Source organism: Tribolium castaneum, chromosome 10, assembly GCF_031307605.1.
Source record: "Tribolium castaneum strain GA2 chromosome 10, icTriCast1.1, whole genome shotgun sequence".
Classification (NCBI taxonomy): domain Eukaryota; kingdom Metazoa; phylum Arthropoda; class Insecta; order Coleoptera; family Tenebrionidae; genus Tribolium; species Tribolium castaneum.
This window is the reverse complement of record NC_087403.1, coordinates 8,378,749-8,399,081: the sequence shown is the minus strand read 5'-3', so window position 1 is coordinate 8,399,081 and position 20,333 is coordinate 8,378,749. Positions and strand designations below refer to the sequence as shown.

General features: G+C 37.0%; 1 protein-coding gene across 1 annotated transcript in view; it reads left to right on the top strand.

The window, feature by feature from the left end:
- Nucleotides 1-20,333, top strand: part of PlexA (Plexin A) — a 56,461-nt gene that overhangs the window by 13,733 nt on the left and 22,395 nt on the right. The window contains exons 3-4 of the mRNA XM_008200845.2: nt 6,478-6,660; nt 19,257-19,385. Of these exons, the coding sequence (XP_008199067.1) occupies nt 6,478-6,660; nt 19,257-19,385 (312 nt within the window). The remainder of the gene's footprint in view (nt 1-6,477; nt 6,661-19,256; nt 19,386-20,333) is intronic.

Sequence of the window (20,333 nt, the reverse complement as noted above, 5' to 3'; positions counted from 1 at the left end):
TGTCTAACTGGTTTGAATCTGCGAGAAAGTGTGTCCGCCGTTTTGATTTCAGGAATCATTCTTGCTCTATCAGGAGGTATATTTTTTCCAAATTTTATAGCACAAATATGTCAACGCTCAAAACATTTTAGATATTGGATATTTGTGTTTACCAAACGTGCTTTATCCAAATTGGACAGCATTACATTTTTTACGAAACGTGGATAATATTTTCTCGACATACAAGATAACCTTTAAGAGCTGTTATGATCCTCAACAACACGCTTTGTGGGAAAACTGCTCGAATAAAAGCTCCCAGATAACTATTGAACTCCACTCCATATTCTAATAGACGTGTTTGCTACGCCACTGGCTCGTGTCACTAAATTTGTCAAATATTTTAAGCAACACACAAAAGGTTTAAATTACTCCGAATAAGTGCTTTATTCAATTAGGGATGGTTTAACAAAGGAACAATTTAATAATATACAGAATTAGCTCTAATAACGCGTGCATGCGGTCAAGTCCTTTCGTCATGTATTTTACATAAATCTCTTTATTCGCACATTTGCGCCCCAGTCGAAGATTCCCAACATTTTAATAACACATAATTCCATTATTTTAATGGTTTCATTGATTTTCCGTCCCGGCCAACGGCTGCGACGATCTTAGGAATGTTTTTAATTTGCAGAACCAAGCACCTATTAAATTAGATCATTCCTCCGCATCAAAATCGATTTTTTCAAGTGCTTTAAATGTGGCAAAGGGAATATTTTCCGAATTATGCATATTAGATATGTATGTATTGGATGATTATTCGGAGTTTGTGGGCGAGCCGTGAGCAATTGCTCATCTCTGGTAATATTTGATGAAAGAGCGGCACATCAAAGACAATCCAAATCCATGCATGTTCATTAGTCGAATTGTGGGCTTTCGATTTGTCATTTAATTCAATTTTAATATTTTTCGATGTGCGAGTATTCGAATTGCTAATTTTAGAACTCGTAATTCCCCACTTAAAATATTATGCTGCGACGCTTAAATCTTCAAAGAAATTTTTATTGGGAATTCATTTCAATTATAACAAATTTGTGTAAATTGTCAGACCGCAGGAAATCCTATGGCAAATAAGCCGTTCAAAATTGAAATGCTCTTTGCTTTCAGACAGGTCGGTGTGGATGAACGTCTCGATTGAGACACTGTGAAAAGATACACAATCTTTAAATATTCCCAGCCTAATTATAATTTATGTTGTTTACTTTTTTTTTAATTATGAGATATAAAGTCGTGCTAAATATTTGGACTGGCCATTTTGAAAGTCCGGCGACTCCGCCATAAGCCCATTGTAAGCGCTCTTGAAATAAAAAGAAGGCTGGCGTGATGCCTCAAGAATTTTGATAAATGATGATACAATTTTAAGCAAGAATGAAGGAGCATTTTTTTACGACGGCGAGATCCCTCACGAGGGAATTTTATGCACATCTACCTTTTCGGGGGCTGCTCTGCGTTATTAGTATGTCAAAATACAGGGTGGGCGTGAATAATTACCGCCACCTTTTTAATCTTGAACAGGGATGGAAAGTGACGATTTTATTTACATAGAAATTAAATATCGGCATGTTATTGTAATGTGTAGTGGTTTCGAATAGCAAAACGAGATATTTCATCTCATGTTTGTTAATTAATCGAAAAACGTGGCATGAAGAGGAAATTTGTGACGGTCTGAGCACTGAATCAAAACCATCATAAATAACTCGCGTCTGTATCGATTACCAAAAATTACCGGTTGTTTAACTGCTTTTTAAATTACCGGTAATTTCACATCTTTAGTGGAATAAGTGGGAGCGTCGCACAAAAGAATTAATTAAGATTTTTTCAAACTAAACTCGTGAAAGAAAGAGGATTTTGTTTTAAATGACGCTGTACCACCTCATCGAAATTGCACCGTCAGGAGGACATAAAAGTAAACTGTCTTTTCGTGATCGCCTTCGTCAGAGTAATCTCCATAATATTCGGCTTGTAAATTATTCATTGTCATCGAATGAGCTTCATAAACGATTGTTTGCTACGGCATTAGCGAATTTGCAAATCGGAAAAATCGGAGAAAATATAATTGGAACTTTCTCTCATATCGTTCAATATCTGACACATATGTGAATGTCTACAAGTCTATACTAGGAATACAATATGAGTTTCTCGCTCATAATCGCGATTTTACGACCATGTGTGAATTTCTATTATCGAGGAGCTTTCGTCTGTTCGTCCTGGCTAAAAAATCATTTATTATTGGAGAGGAGGTTATCAGAAGTCGAGTAGTGTCGTCTGAAAACTGAATCGTTGATTATTTAGGGTCAGTTGCAAAACAAGCGTCTTCTTATCAAATTTGTTATCAGACTGCGCTGATTTACGAAGTTTAACGAGAGGGTTCTGAAGATTTCTTTCCAATAAAACAATGTTTGGTTAGATTTTCGCCAAATCAGATTATCTCGAAAGTTTGAGTGTCTTTCGTTATTTCGGGAATTTACTTGATGAATCGGTATTTTTATCGCCGTTGCTAACGGTTCGATTATTTTAATATATATAAATAATTTTATTAATGGAAAAACGAGATTGGATATGACCTCCGAACATTCATTGTTTTTAAATAATATTGTGACCATCAATCATTTTGACATTTGACTCGCATATAGGGAAGTTTCATAAAATGGCACAGGATTGAAATTGAAAATACATCACTTATTTTGTTTGCGGGTGGATTATGGAGTGTTTTTGCAATTTTGAAGGAGTGAAAGCAGAAATGGCGGGGCTTTTTAATTTTTGATTGTTAAGTCCTGTGTGGCCATTAAAACGTGGCTGTAACATTATGGTCATAAAGTTTTACCGTAAATTGCTCATCAATTTAATGTTGCTACATCAGTTGTGTTGTTTGTGCTATAAATATGCGCACAAAATTGAAAGAATGTTGGGAATCAAAAGGTTTTTTATGAAGCGAAATATGCAAAGTGGGAGTTTGTTGAAAATTGGTGCTGGTAGAGGGATTACTTCGTAATGTAGCAAGAATTTAGTTTACTTACATTCTTCGCCTGCGCTTTAAGTCTAGACATAAAAATTTCATTAATGACTTTTATCCAAACATCAATTACGTCCATTTTGTGGAAATTAAAGTTTCGATTTTATGATTTCCTTCGGGTCATCACACTTACATTTTTCCGCTCTAGGTATCCTTACTAAAACCCGAAGTTATGACGTATGAATAATTTAGACAGGGCGTTATGTAGTATTATTGTTTTTCATGCGAATATTTTCATCTACAAATTTCCATTTTCTAAATTGAAATTCCTATTACATAGGTATCTCTGTTTCGCTATATTCTCCGCAAAATAACACAAATAGGAGTCTTAGCATCAAATATGCTACACGTATCCCAAGCGAACGTCTCTTTTATGCAAACTAATCGCTTAAACAATAACTCTTCGATCGGAAAAATTTACATGCTAAGAGAGATATAATTAAAGCCGGCAAGTGTTGGAGCTGAAAATATAAACTTGGCTTTTTAATTAATTAGTTTAAATATTGACATTCAGGTTTTCCAGACCAGGTGTTTGGATAACCGTATCGGAAGATTGCAGATTATTGGAGAATGCTCGGAAGCGACAATCCAAACAATGCGCTCAAACACCTCAATTTCTTCGCCAAAAAAACGCACAGCTACTTTATGTTAAGCAAAATCTTAATAATGCCTCCAATTATTTCGTTCAACCCAATTAACTTTTTCCCACAACACTAGTATTTAATAAAATCAAGTTCGATTATCGCAGCAGGAAACTAGCAATATTTCTCTCACTAGGACACTGAATTAACCCATCGACAGGATTACGAATTTATCAACTTTCCACCGCTTATTTTTTCTATGTTGGGGTTTTAGCAATATTTCAAATTCATTTAACGAATTCAATTCGAAAGCCGGAGGGAGAATCGGTGAAATGTTTATCAATACATCGAGTTTAGTTTTATTTTGCTCAAATTAACGAGAATAAACAAAATTCAATACGGACTTGCCTTTATGAGGAAAAAATGCTTCCCTTTGGAAGTAATTATGTCGTTTGAAAATAGACTGAAACGTCAATTTCACAAAGCGGGGTCACGTCAAATTTTAAGTTCTCGGGGCTATAAATGTCGATTCCGACAAAAAATGGCCATTGTTCTAATTAAATATTCCCAACATCGGATTTAATTGTAAGAATTTTTTCCGATCTATTGATTTGAAACGGTTTTATGCCCGAAATGAGGATTTATAGGAAATCGATAAACTTAGATAAGAAAGCAATCAAATCGTTTGTAAGTTTCAGCGAGTCATCGTTCCCATCATAAATTGCAAGAATCGACTTATTAACATACCTAACTATATGAATTAAAACAGCATCAGTGATGAGTGCGAAAAACTAGGTGAGAAAGTGTATGAAAATCAAAATTTCCAAGTCGTGGATAGTTGGGGTGACATGGACTATGTAATTTATTTCTCAAGAAAGATGGAGATTGCAAGCCGGAGACTGGCAGTTTTCTTGGCGAGATGACAAATGAGCGTCAAGAACATGGCGTCCAAACTTTGGTAGATTTTTTATCACACACACCGGTCATCAAATAATTCGGAGAAAAAGCGGGCTTTCAATTGAATCCCCTCTTTTGCAAAAGAGGGTGCTGGTGCAACACTTAGCATCTTATGAGTGCGAATTGAATTTTAAGTTGATCGGACGCTGCAGGCTAAGCCGGGAAATTCAGATTCGCATAAATTATGAGCGAGCGTTTCACTTTTTCAAGGAAAATTTAATTGGTAAACAGTGGCGCTTTTAAAATTTTGATTTGGAGAGTAATTTACCCTGTCGTGACAGTTTAGTTTGCTACTACACAATTCCATTTCCGTGTTGTCTCCTAATATTAATAATGCTCTATCCATGACACTTCCTACTCCTAGCATACCTATGTATATTCTTAACTGCCGTTACGGGTCTTTACATTAAGCATATTGCTCTGCATCACACTGAAACACAACATCAAGCTTTCGGCTTACTTGTAATATGTCCACAAATCATATTACACAAGAGGCGCAGTTATTATTTCACGGGAACGCATTTGTTTCGCCAAAGCTTCCACATTATCCACTGCACGCTACAAATTGCCGACAATTGATCCACAGTTTTGTTTTCCGTCTCAATTTTTAATTTTTCGAACAAGGTGCCTTGTAGTCCGTTTCCGTTTTAATTATTTATGAGTAGCGTCCGGATTTTACCTTTTTTGCCTTTTCATGGCCCTTTAAGGCAAATCAGTTTCATGTTTTGCATAAAAATAGGCCTCATTTCCTCATTTGACACCGCTTTGTTTTGGCCTAAACAGGATTTTTTTGATCGGCAGCGTAATTCTGGAGTTTTTTGGTCGCTTTTCGCCCATTTCGGCGGATTTGGCGAATTTTCGTAGCAGATGCCGTTGCATGGTATTCCGCACGTCGTAGCCATAGTTAACCTTTCGAGCTGATTAATTGTAATCGTTGGTACATCTGTTTACTTATGTCAGCACAGGTGATATTAGATGCCTGATCCCGTTGTCCGAGGTCTAGCGGCCATACAAATGCATGGATTCTCACGATCCTGAACTCGCATCACGCCGTATTATTTCACATCCACGTTCGGTAACATTTCTGCGGCTCATCGCCGTTTCAAAACCATTATTCTCTTCAACATTGAATCTTTTTACCTCCCACAAAAAACAACACTCGGAAAATTCATTTATACGGGATTAGATCTTTCTGAAATGGAAACGCTGACACCAGACGCGAACACTTTTGAAAGTAACTAACGTTATGCTGGGCTTTATTATATGGATACTAGCTTTATGCCTGTTTCCGTCTGCTAGCTTATATCTATGAAGATATATTCCAGATAAAATAAATGGGAATTTATTTACCAGTTGAATCTTTAAAAAGTTCTCTAACTCAAACGAAATGTCTCTTTAAAAGACTCGTGACATTTACCGTAGGAAAAAACGTCACTCTAGACATTGCTCGGGCCATATATGTGATTATAAGGTCTGAAGCAATCGCTTTGTTGTATTTTTCGGTTGCGTTAATAGAGAAAGGAAGGGGAAAAGTTACATACAAAATTACTTTTCGGCTGAAAGCTTTTATTGAGAGTAAAAACGGGCAGTTTCAATTCGTTAGAGTTATTTTTCGAAAAACACAAAAGTAATAGAACAAGACGTTAAAAAAGGTCGGTCGGGTAGACGACACGTCTCAAGGGAGTCTCGCCAGTGTTTAATAGTGAATTAATAGACTTCCATATCGGTTCGTTGACAGGTAAATGATAAATGTGCGTTGAATGGAAACTGAAAATTGTGAGTAAGAGAAATAATTGTTTCTCGGACGAATTTCTTCGGTGTTTCGTTAGGTGTGTGACTTAGGATGTCAGAGTTATCCACTGGGGTATTCTCATCCGTGTTTGTTTCCAGAAATTGCAAACCATCGGAGAGGACTTCTGTGGGTTAGATGTGAACACGCCTTTGGGAGGAGAGCAACCCATCTCTGCTGTTCCAGTGCTACTTTTCACCACGAGGCTGACGGCAGTCGCTGCCACCTCCACAGGTGATTTTACCGTCGTCTTCATAGGCACCGCCACGGGACATCTCAAAAAGGTTAGTTGCCACCTTCTATTCCCCCAAATGCACTCCCAATTGCCGTCTGACGTCATATCTACCCAATCCCGAATTGCCCCTCGTACAATAAATAAACTAAAAGGCCGTTCGCAAACCCACAGCCAGGGGAGACTTGCACATATCCGACCTGAAGTGCAACTCTGTTTTTTCAATACTTCTCACCGAAACGTCGAACCAGTAATCACTTTACCCGCATCGACCCACTTATCAATTTTTCAATTAAATAGAAAACAAGCGATAAAACTTCCCTAAGCTTTACCAAATATTTGCTACCGGAACGTTCACCATAAATTATTTATACCTCTAATTATTTCGATTTTCGATAACATAAATTCACCGTAACTGGAATAACTTAACCCGAATCTGTTTATCAATAGCAGCGTTTGAGAATTAGGTTCAACCAGGTCATATTTTTTCTTGTTTGTACAAACATTCCGTAAATGATATCAATTTCACCCTTTCCTGACACCCCCTCATTTGACATTTGCTTATTTAGATCCAGCCGCGCTAAAAATATACTTTTCGGAATTCTCGGTAACACGAGTCATAAATCTTCTTTATCTGGAAATTCCCTTTATGTAATTTTTCGCTTAATTTTGATTGTATGAGCGAGAGATCTAAAAATACCTGCGTGATGCGTTCTTAATAAAAATTCATGTCATCCTGTATGTTGAGGTTTGGAGGCGATAAGAGTGTTTTCCTAATAACTTATTCATAAATAATAATTCCATTGAACTGACGGCTCTAATACAAACGCTTTGTGATAATCACAGATGTTTCCGAAAGCTGTTTAAAGCAAGAACGGATCTAAGTCTATTATCAAATAGTTTATTTTGAATTCATTTGAGATTATCTCCGAAGAGTTTCTCGCGAGTATATTTTCACTTATCTTGGTGTTTTATTCGGAGGTATAAACGGTTGCATTCGTGGTATTGATGATTCAATAAATTTCACCTTCTTCGTTATTTATAAAAGTTTAAAAGAAGCAGCTTCGTTGCACAAAATCTACTTAAAAATTGAAGGCTGCCGTACATAAAACAACCCTCGAATTCAGCACTGGGCCGAGACGTCCGTTTTACCGCAAAGATACACCTATAACACAGTCGAAAAAATTCCGCGATGATGTGTGCTCCGAATATCAATTTTTTGATTTCCACGCCGAAATCCAGTCCCGGCTCAACTAGGGTCAATGATTATTTGATTATTTTAAAAATATTAAACGGTCTGAACCAGTCACACAAACGTATAATTTCCAATCGATTACTTTTAGCACTCCAAATCCGACGGCTTATGCATAATCAATATCCGAGTTGCCGGTAAATACACTGATTGTAAATATAAACCGAGTGCCCCTCAACCCGCACAAGACACACGAATTTCGCAAATTGGACGAAAAACACACACCGAGAAAAATTTCATGCCGTGTTAACTTTTGAGGTTTTTGGTGTGGCTTTAGTTTCAAACAATTTCCTGTATTGATCAGGCGGTGCTGCAATAACACACACCACTTGTAAATACAAACACGTGCACAATTGTTGACACAACCTGCAACATCCATGCAACATTGTGTAAAACAATAATTGCGCACGCGCACTACATGACACCTATCTCACCACCGGAAGTGGGACCCCCGGAAAGTGGGCGCATCCACCAAACTTTCACAACCACCGAATTAAAGAGCTGGACTCCAAAATTTCACAAGTATTGCGTTTTTTTACTTTTACACATTGCACAGTTGTGGTTGCGAAGTCTACGTGTGTGGCTACCTTTGTTGGGTGCATTTCTGTTTGTGAGTTATAGAAGAAAGAAAAGAGGGAAACGGTACATATAAAATTACTTTTCGGCTGAAAGCTTTTATTGGAAATAAAAAATTAGCTTTGAGAAACACAACAGAACTGCGTTGACATTGTGCAAAGCAGTAATTGTGCACGCGTTATGCGTACTCCAATTTAATAAATATTTTTCCCGTGACTAATCATAATCATTTGAATAATGTAATACCGAAACAAAAAATCCGCTTATTAAGCTAAAGAAAATTCCAATTCCAATTTCAAAATAAGGAAGGTTGTTACAGCATGTAGTGCGGGAAAAAAGACATATGACTTTCTCTTTTCAGAGCGATAAATTTGTTTCGGTGATTTTTGGAAAAAAGCGACTTTCACGCGCGATTTTTCGCGATGATTGGCAATAAATTAAAATTTAATGTATGCGATAACCCGGAAACAGTTTTGCGTATTTAATTGGCGAGAAAATTCCTTGGATTAATCCTCTCTTTGAACGACACCCCCTTGACGTAAACGTTGAGACCGACACTTTTTCTGTTGTTTCACATCAGTCGGTGTTACATGACTTCATAGTTTCCGGATAAAAATAAACTTGTCAGGAAAAGTGATTGGCATGCTTTCTGTGCGATCGAAAAAAATTTCGCCACATTAATGACACTTTGGGACTTGTTATTGCTTTGCACAGTTGGGTTATAGTTTTCGCAAAACTCGATATTCAGCTGACGTTCGACGTTTTCTATGTAAACATCTGCATAACCATTTTATGCGCTATACGCCCTACGATGATGAAGGTGTCAACGCGAGGCTGTTGTCTTTTTCCTTTACGGTGTCACATCACTGGAAGTGTTATTCAAATTGAAACAACGAAATGTTTCCAATGGAAATCAATTCCGATTTTTTTCGCCTTCTCGTGGAGTTGTAATTACGACTGAATGCTAGTCTGATTATCTAAGCTTGTAGAAATAAATTTCGGTTATACACCTTTTGTAAGCTATTCATTCACCGTTTAAATAGCTCCAGTCATTTAAAATTTTTGAATTTCGAGGTGAGTGAACTTGGTCTTTAATACAAAAGATTTGACGTCCTTTGTTGGTTTCTTTGACGCGTATTTACAATTTCAGTCGGTTTTTCGTGTAAAGCTGGCGGAAAATACTAGACTCACAATTGGAAAAATTGTTCAATAATTGTGTGATTGATTACCGATTGACATTTCATTTACCGGAAAATTGTAAAAGGTGTATTACAGCCAGATTAACCGGATTATGACACCTATTAAAAAATTAACAGCTTCTGCTTACATTCAATTCGAACACTAGGGGATGCTAATGTGATTGAAATTTGAATCGTGCCACAAAAAATGAATAATCCTTAAACACCCCGTTTGTTGTGCATTTTGTTTGAAAAATAATCGCAAATCCGGAAATGACACGATTATGTATATTCAAAAGTTATCACAGATTCAGGATGTGCAATAGTACATTTATGTAATTTTGTGCGGATTTATCACATTCCATTCGGCGTGATTTATGTTTTTTTCGAGCGAAAAACACGCCACAAATGCAACGATTTAATGGGTGATTTTTCAAATTCACGTTTTAATAAATAGTGCACCTTATGTAGCATCACTCAAATTTAATAAAGAGGAAACGCACGTTACGTGATCGCTTGATGTCACCTTTGGTAATTATTGAATCACCACAATTTTGCTAATTAGCCACAAAAAACAAACCTTGAAAGAACCGGAAGGATCGGATAGTTTTATTATCCACAAATTCAAGGAGCATTAAATCGGTGAATCGCGTTGGATTTTGGCCCCACAATTACGTTGGAAAAGTACGCATCCAACTGTGAGTCTAAATTCATTCGTAATTGACTCGAGCTGTGGTAATATTCCTCTCGAAGATAGCATATTGTTTGTAAAATTTCAATTGTTTGATATATCTCCAATTCCACCTTTCCAAACAACAAGATGAATGTTGTGCTAACAAGGGAAGTTTGACTAATACTGTAATTCAAACTCAATAGGGTAGATGATAATTATTATCTGTAACAAGAGTCAGGAATACGAGTGTTTCAATAGCGCATTTCTAAATATTTAGAGGAGTTAATATAAAAGTTTAATTTTAATTAGCGGTTTGTCCAACTCGCCACGATTGTGGCGTTTTAGCCACCGAAGTGATTTATGAAAAACTGAGAATGTTGTTCCACCCTTAAGTATTCGCAGTGAAACCAGTGGATTGAGAGATTTTTGCGCGAGCGATGTCTTGGCAAATATCTGTTCCATGATATTGGTTATTAGTGAAAGATTTATTTCAGTTGGTCGGGTTTTTCTGGGATGAATGGGTATTTTCAGCGGCGCAATCTGAATTAAATAAAACAACGATGAAAAAGTCGAATTGAAATAAAAACGGTACGGAATCGTAATGAATCTCGGCAACATAAAAAGTCTATATATTTTTGTAAACGGTCGGCTGGCTTTGGAACTACCCTATCCTTACGTTACGTGGTATGAGCTCTATCGCCCCTTCTTCTATCCCTTTGTGGCATATAAAACTCCGGGGGAAAACTTGAAAGTAAAGGGACGGGACCCCAACTAACAATGTCACATTAATCGAAACAAAGTAATATCGATGGCCTACGAAACACCTAAGAGATTGTTAACGCAGAACTTGACGTATTATACTAGTTAATCTCTTCTACTCCATCTTTTTATTAAAGTTTAATCCTGAAAGCAGCACGTGCGCCATCTGATAAAATCAGGCACTCTCATCTAATCCTAGCAACGTTTTTTCGATTTAAATAATGGCGGAATTCCCAAAAACTTGATCATAATCCAATCGTGCATTGTACAGATATCTGTTTAGATAAACTTGGAGCTAACTTCATAATTACTAAGCTGCGAAGATGCACTTGGCATTATCTGCTCATTGTGAATTTAATCAAGTTTTTACATTAAATTTGATTAGCTTTGCAAGCTCGCTCAGAAACAGAGCTTGAGCTAAGATCTTTCGATTAAATCCCAAATTTCTTTCTGGGAGATACAGGTGTGTAACTAGCTCGTTTAATTGTTGAAACTTTTAATTGGATAAGATAGGAATATTTTCGCGGCCTCGAAAAAATCATAAATTCGGCTAATGTAATTTTTCTTTTTTTATTGGCAAAGTTGAGATGTACAATAAAACGGCGTCCCTTTTTTAAGCCGTAAAACTTGTACAAATATCCGACCTTGTAATTATAAAGAGTGAAGACGGCGACTGTGGCAGAATCTGGAAGCTTAGAGGCATATATCAACAGGGCTACCACCCGCTATCATATTGTCTACCGGATACAGCACCCGGAAGCATCTACAGCCCTCGGTATTCCAACAAAGGTGTCATTTTCACATAATAATGTTATTGTATTAGAACTTCTCGAATGCTATAGGGCGGTACCGCTCTCTGTTTTTTCCATATCGCAATTATTTTAAATTATACTTTCTACGCGTTATACCATATGTCCGTTTTCAAGCATGAACAGGCCGAATTTTTCGTACATTACGTAACGTAACGGTTCATTCAATTTTATTTTAATCATATGGTTTTGAAGCAATTTTTCGGTTTTTTAATGACTCATTCGCATAATTCGTACAAAATGTCTTCATTTTAAGAATTCGTCGCGATTAAATACCGAGAAGCAACCAGTTTCCGTTGATTACGTTAATGAGTAAATAGGAAAAAAAAGAATGTTAACAATGTCGTGTTTTTAAAGTAGATTTTTTGATTAACAAATAAAATTCCAAGTAGCGGCGATGCCGACAATTTAAGGAATTTGGATCTTTTAATAAAATGGCACAACGTAAAATAGTGATTCGTGATTTTAGTTAATAAATTTTCATTCGACTAATTACGATTTGCCATATCGGGTATAATATATTTGTTAATCTGACTCTCGATCTGGAAACGGGAAGTAAAATTCCAATTATTATTCTCTATTTTTAACCGATAGATTTTCGATAAGTATTATTTCCTGCCGGTGAACATTTACTGCTAATAATAATGATAATAAACAAATTATGCGGTCAAAAGTGAAAAAATGCTTCATGAATAAAATAAATGAGATTAGGTTCGAGGAGGAGAGGACCTCGGGGGTATAAGAGTGTCGGAAGTAGATTTTTTATTTTGTGCATTTTCTTTTTGAAGGCTTCAAGAAAACCGCTGTGAAACTTGATTATCGTGTTTCTACAGTTATTAGATTTTCAACAACAGTTTTAACTAGAACAACAGCTTTCCTAAAAGATAATGGAAAAAATGAGAATATAACAATTTGATGAAGAAGTTGAGCGATCGTTCAAATACTGACACTAAATTGTTTTCAATTTTTCTAAAACGCTTCGCCAGTGAAAAATTTGCATTGACGTTCCACTAAGTGAATTACAGATTGGAAGACTACCGAATTTGTAATGATCAAACAATTATTTTCTAGCGAGACGCTAAAAATAGAACTTTGTGTGAACAGATTGTTGGTTTTGGGTGTTGGCCTCTTCACCTCGAGGACTTACCAAATCTGGACGGTGGCACAGTACTTGACTTTTACCAGCATTATTCGTGTAAAATCAGTAATTAATTGCGGGCATTCTTGTGTAGTGTGAGAAGAATTTCAATACAAATAGGTTCTTATCTCTTTGTAAACAAAATCGTGTTGCAACCCGACTTAATGGGAAACTGAAATGATTTTCAAGGTATTTAACTGAGTCAAAACAATGCCGATAAATAAAAAATTCGATTCGGCTGTGTTGGAGTTTTAATCATAAAATATTTTATGACCTGAAAGTCGACATAAATAAACAGAAGGACCTAGTAAAAGCCGGGAGACAATATTGTGTCACAATTTATGTGGTCGATATTTTTGCTTGTGTTACTTGAGAAGTACGAGTAGTTTTGTTTTATACCTCGTCCATGCGAACAAGAGTTCGTTTTTAAGCGAAAATTGATTTCTATAAAAATTCAGCCAAAATGACCAAAATTTACAACCCGGAGAGAGTGGATTTGAATTTTTGTGTTTATTGGAAACGAATCCGGTTCTCCGGTTTCTTTCACGGATTTGTTTTAAGAAATGGCAGTTTCCAATAGCGCTTTTACAGCAGGAAATTGTTCGTTTTAAAGGAAAGAATGCAATACAACGCCGGAATAATTATTACTTTATCTTCACTTCATTTTTGCGCGAGATACGGACGGGGGACTGAATTTTGATCATTTCGCGAATAATGGCCGCGTTAAGGCGATTGCTTATTTTGGGAAAAATTTAATTATCAATCGGCTATTTAATTAAAAGGGCGGATTTATTTAAAAGCGCACCTTCGCGTTTCAGCAACCTTTCATATAGAGTTTCTGCAATAAAGATTCATAGATACGGTGCTTTAATAGCAGGATCGTTATGAGTGCCGTAAGGAACTTTCCGAGGGTTCTTTCCAATTTCAGATGGCGTGAATGGTTCCATTTATTCTCGAACTTATATAAAAACTAAAATTGCTCATAAACTGATACACCTCTCTAAACGGAAATGGCCCTTCTAAAACCTGTCCATCTTTTAATTCCCCGTAAAAACGAACGAAACATGGAGGCGGATGTGACGTACGCCCTCCAACCTAAAGAATTGAATCAGCCACACTTGTGCTTGCTTGTCTATTATTTCGCACCCCTGTGATGTCAAATAGCAGTTTATGCAAGAGGCGGTGCTGCCAAATACTGCGAGTGAATGCATAATTCCGAAGGAGTTTTTTCGGGAAAAGATCACATTTATCAGTCGTGTGGCTTTTCCTTTTTATTATCTCTAGTCTGTTGTATTCCAAGTTGATAGTCTCGCCACAAATGGTTTTTGGTGTTTCCGATTGAGTTGTCGGAAACTGCTAATTGTGGTTCGAGGCGATGGAACATAAATAAACTTGTTCACTGGACGTTATATTAATTTTGAGCGCCGCTAAATTTGTTAACATTGTTTAAAAAACCTGCACATCACCTCCGACCTGAAATCAAGTCACTACAGAATTTGTAAATGCAAATGAAACCTTCAATCTTGCATACCAAGTAATCGCGGGCATAGACGCTAAATAGAAGACCCGGAGATGCCGCAATTGTCGGAATAACATGCCCGATATTGCTCAATAGACTCATGTTGCTTGTTCACTTTATTAATCATAAGCTAAACACTAAATTATTTTAATTGGACGACTCTCGCCCAACACAATCCGCTAAATTACATTGTTCACATCAGATGGAAAACACAAATAAAAAATCCGTTTAAACGAGCCGTCGTTTTGAAAGGCATTTTTACGAATCGATACAAGGCATCTATTATTTAAAGTAATGTTTTATTAACATTTTTCCTGAGACGATTTAAATTTCCTATGGGCTGGACTCATACATGGCAATAAAAAATTGATACCGCCTTTGTTGGCAATTGGAGGCAGTGTGATAGAAAAATGGTGGGTGTTGGTGGATAGGTTGATAGTGAAATTACAATTAGTGCAGGGACCAGCTAACGAGAGGACAGCATTTACCTCATCATTGAGGTTAGATAAATTCAGGGTCGGGTGACAAATTGATGCAGTCTAACCAGAACAATATTCGCCTCCCTGGAATTCGCATCTGAACGCACATATATTATAACTTTCAACTTACCCCATACCTGATACCTAACTATCTTATTTTAGTTTATGGCAGTTTAACTCCTTCACTCGCCCCGGAATATGGAAAATTCTCTCCGGTTACTCCGGTATCAAAAGAGATAGCTCGCGTCTTTTCCCTCTGTTTCGTTATTTATTTAAGAAATGCCATTTTCTCATATACTTATCGATACTTTTTCAATGGTTTACTGACAAAGCTTTGAATCAGGATATTTCGAATTCTGCGCAACGGAGGAATTTTTAATATTCAACGAAATTAGTAAGTATGGATCGGTAAATAAATGGCACCCACACAAGCGTTTAGAGTGTTATTTACACACGACAGTTATTTTTATTTAAAACTTATCCGTTATCCGGATACAGGTTTTTCGATACAATTGACAAAGAATTATTTATTAGCAATTCGGCGTTATCGGAATGGAATTAACATAATGGACATTCATCAGGACATGTAAGTATCCGATTACAAATAATAAGCAGCAACCCGTTGGTCGCAACAAAAACACCATTTTATTGAAATTGTAACAAGTTACCAACTTGATACCGAAATCCATAGTTTTATTGTTTTGCAAAACAACACTTTCAACAATTTCTCTCATGAATATGAAATTCTACACTTAACCTTAGATTAGTTGTTTTTTAGCGACGTTTGTTGTTCACAAGGCGTTCTATGTACACAGAAACTTTCTTCAATTCACTTTTCTTGCCGGTGGTTATATCGAATTTAAAATTACGACTCTAAAGCCTTTGTGTTAAATTTAAATTCAGCACTGGCTGACAGGAAGCTTCACGGGGTGAGCCGCGCACAAAATTCAAACATGTAACGAACTCTCCAAAACCACCCACTTGTATATACTTTACTTATTCATGTGATATTAAATGTATTAGCCGATCGATTCGTTCATTGCTCCTCTTCTCGCTCCCTTCGGAATTCGACTGAGATGTTGAAAATTAATGATTGCTACAATTCGCTTTTATACTTTTAAATTTAATATAAACCACTCGACTGTGACTAAATAACTTACTTTGAAATGACAGCTACAACAAACTCTTGTCAAGGAGCGAATCGCGATTTTTCTTACATGTGATTAAGTAAACAGTGGCGCTCTCGCACTGTGTCTGCACTTTTATTTTAAAGTCGCAATATTAATGGCTTAGGAGTTGTGGCAAAGTTGCCAACTTACCTTTCTTCCATGTTAAATGTCTCTTTAAAAATGTAAGCCTTCATCGAGTAGTTTTGAGGTAAATAATTCCATAGTTGTGCGAAATCGCTTTTCCGTCTTCCATTGTGGCAATTTGTCGATAGTAGCGCTAAAGAATTTTCCCGCTTTCCTTGGGTGGCTTTTAATGGAGGATGTTTTATATAGATATAAATATGCGTTCGTTCGTTCCGTTCAAAATGAATTTATTGGCACGTTTAATGGCTTTAAACGGGTATTTTATTTGTAGCAAAATGGCAAAATCATGTTAACTGCTTTACATGGGTATATCATATATAAATAAAAGCGACCATATCAAATATTAATCCGGTCTTTTATTAATCGGCGGATTTTTGCCACTAATTAAAGGTGACACCACCCGTGTGTTAATCGCCGATTGAATCCGGACAATTGACGCGCTCGCAACTGCAAGAATCAATTACTTTCATTAGTTTATGATTTTTGAAATTTTCTTCTAAAGCCACTGAACAGTTTAATTAAAATTGATTATGTTTCCCTGATACTGTCATTATTTTCGCTTTCTTTCCATTGCGGTAAATCGTTCCGATTACGTGTTTTCCATAATTCTTTTCTGTCCCATTTTCGAATCGCACGCACTCTCTCTATTGATTCCTGGAGTTAATTGCTCGATTTTGTAAAGTTTTTTTGTGTTTGTCGAAGTTGAACCGCATAGTTTAAAAAAGTAGTTAAGGGCGTTGCTACCCTTGCATGCTTGTCCAGGGTTGCCAGCGGTGATAATTGCTAGCTGTAATGGGGACGGCTACATCTGTTTACAGTTCTCAGGATCAGACTGGGATTACATCGCGATTACCGTTAGCCCCCTTTTCAAATACACCACATATTTCAATTATACTTGGTTTACATAAGATTTGTCTTCTGAATTTATGTCGCGTCCACCGACAAAACAATTTTATCGTCGCTGCTTTCCCATTTGAAATAATCATAACCGCGGTGATAATTTCACTTCCTGTTTTTTTCGGGATTACTCCCTCGTACACTGGTAATTAGCACAAAATCAAGAGCGGTGGGCAGGAATTATTTTGCCGGAAATAGAGTGAATTATAAAAGCCGTTCTATTGAATTTAACGCGGCTTCAATTCCGTATTGTATTGACGGTTCACAATCTATTGTAACATTTTCCCCACTACGCAATATTTCATATTTTATTTCAGACTAATCTCAAACCCCTCTAAACTGTCCTCCACCAAGAAGAATTGAAACAGTCAGGGGTGGCTCGTGCGCTGGACACCTAACAATTTGTCGATACGGCTGTACTCACACAAATGCGAAATCTTTATAATGTTGGAGACCGCCCATGCATAAAATATCACGAATATATTACAACCTCCCCCTTTTTTATAAATTAATTTACTACCCCCTGCCACATCCATTTTTTAGCCGCGGCTTTATTTCACTTTACCTAAAAGGTAAAATTCGTATGATTAAATAGATGCTAAAATAATAAAATTAGCTTCACTTTAAAGAAAAGGGTTGTGTCAGCACGAATTATTTTAATTACGATAACAGATTAGGGGAGATAAAAAACCCTTTCAACGAGAATTATTACTCATATTTGGGAGCAAACAAATAAAACGTTTACAGACACAATATTGAGTTTTTTATTTTTCTATTTTATTTTACTACTTACATTCCAGATGCTCTCGTGCTTATAGAAAATAAATATGGTAACATTTGCACCTCCTTGACGGTTTTATGGTGCATTATTTTCCAGGTGCAAACATTCCTTAATGGGCATCTTAAAGAAAAACCCATTAATTGGGGTAATCGATATCTATTGTTTCTAAATTTATCGGCTTATCTCGTAAATGAGCGTCAACTCCGTTATTGAATATTTGCATAATTCATGAATCGGGTCAAGTTTGTTTTTAATTAGTTTTTGCGGAATCGCACTGTATAATTAGAGAAATGTTATTATTGTGACGAAGTGCCATAATGTAGCGCTATCGATTAATTAAATATTTGAATGTTTGCTCACAAAATGGAAGATCCTGTCGCATTTGATTGTTAAAATGAATTTGTTATTACGAAGTAATGGGATGTTTTACGATTTTGTTAAAAGCCGGCGCGATAAGAGTGGATTCTTGTCGGTTGGCCTAAATAAAATATACGACTAAATGATCGATCGTGGAATTTTGTCGAAAATTTTGGTGTGGATGGGTTTTTTTCAGTCGAGCGCACTTGTCAGCCTCCGACTCAAGGGAAAAGGTCATAAGACCGTAATACTCATATGGTCCCCCTTTAAAAAGTAACTGTTGCTGTGGCAATACTGCAATCAAGAGGATCAGATAAGTCTGACTCTTTGATATTTTTTATGGCGGCGCATATGGCGGCTTTCCGAGTGGAGGGTTGCGAATTTTTGACACGAGGATTGATAATCATATTGCTGCAACAATTTCGGTAAATTAACCGTCTGGGAGTTTATCCTAAGTTTAATTACGGCGCCGATTGATTCGCTTTAGTTGTGTGGAATGCGTGATTCATGCATCCCTCGAAGGGCGGTTGATGCAACATCGATTTTTGAAAGCGAACTTATTGTTTTCGGGCACAATTTGCAATTTGTAGCTGCGGTGTTGACCTGATATATTTCGGTGGGAGGGTAATTTTACTTGCTGGGAGTAAAATAGCAACGGGGATTTTAAATAGTTGTCTGGGGAATAAGTCTGGATCGGCGCAGGTGAGGACCACAGCAAATCTTATTACAAGAACAGTGTAGGCTGAACTAGGGGGAATCGATGTAAGTTAAACTTTACCAAAAGATGAGACTAGACAGCTTTCCGCACGGATATCACGTGACCCAACTCTAACAACACTATTAATCCCATCAATAACGCACGCCGAAAAGAACCACCATTTACGGACCGTTTAATCAATTTTGCGATTTTGTTTCAGGTGGTGGTGGAGTCGCGCTCCTCCGCGCTGGAATATGGCGACTTGACGGTGGAGGAGGGCTCACCTGTAAACCCCGATTTGTATTTCGACTCGCAGCTGATGCATTTGTACGTGATGACGGAGAAAAAGGTAGGTTTGAGCCCGAGTATCGATTTAATTACTTTCGATTGAGCCGGGCAAATATTTGAGGTGGTGACAGCTCCGTGCAGATTTCATTTTTACGCCCCCCTCGTGTGTCGCACTCTGCACTTTATAGAGGGCCACCTTTTGTTAGGAAGTGTTTAGACGTGCTTCGGCTATTTACTTCGTTTTCGCTTTGATTGTTTGTTTCTTTTTTCGACTGTTTACTTTGAAAATGTTCTGTTTTCTAATCCACTTGTAAATTTGTAACAAAATCGATCGTTCGAAAGGCGTTGCGACACTTAGTACCAACAGTTAAATACGGTTCTGCCGTATCCCTCTGTAATTTTATTTAGAGGAAACTCGGGATAACTCCTAGCCGGGATTATGCTCCCAACGACTTTTATTAAAACAGATTAATCGCAAAGTGGCTAAACAGGAACGGACGACTTTTTCGATATTGATTCGATTTCCGGTTGGATGACAGCTATCAATTTGTCTTAATTGGTGGTGGCGATGGGGCTTGTTTTATAATATTGCATGTCCGTTTTGTTTTTTTGCTTTTTGAAAAGTGCCAATCAAAATTGAGTTCGCCACACTACAACCACTCAATAAACTTGACTCATTCGAAAAGGAAAATATGATCAATGAAAAGTTTGTTCCTCCCTTTTGAAATGACGCATGCGTGGATTGAGAGGCGTCTTGTGCGTGCCTTGACTAGGGTCTGTGCGTGTTTTAAGGCCTTCTAACTTATGGAATAGGTATTTTGCCGCAGCTGGGGAAGTACGCGCCGTGATGACTATTTTTGCAACGAAATCACGCCCATTACAGCCTTTATAAATTTTTATTTTCCGCTTTAATCACATCAGTATGTGTTCTTAAAGTTGCTTAAGTATTTTTCCAATTCGGTCCCGAAGATTTCCTAAGTCTTCGTCTTCCGCCGCCTCCCTAATTCTT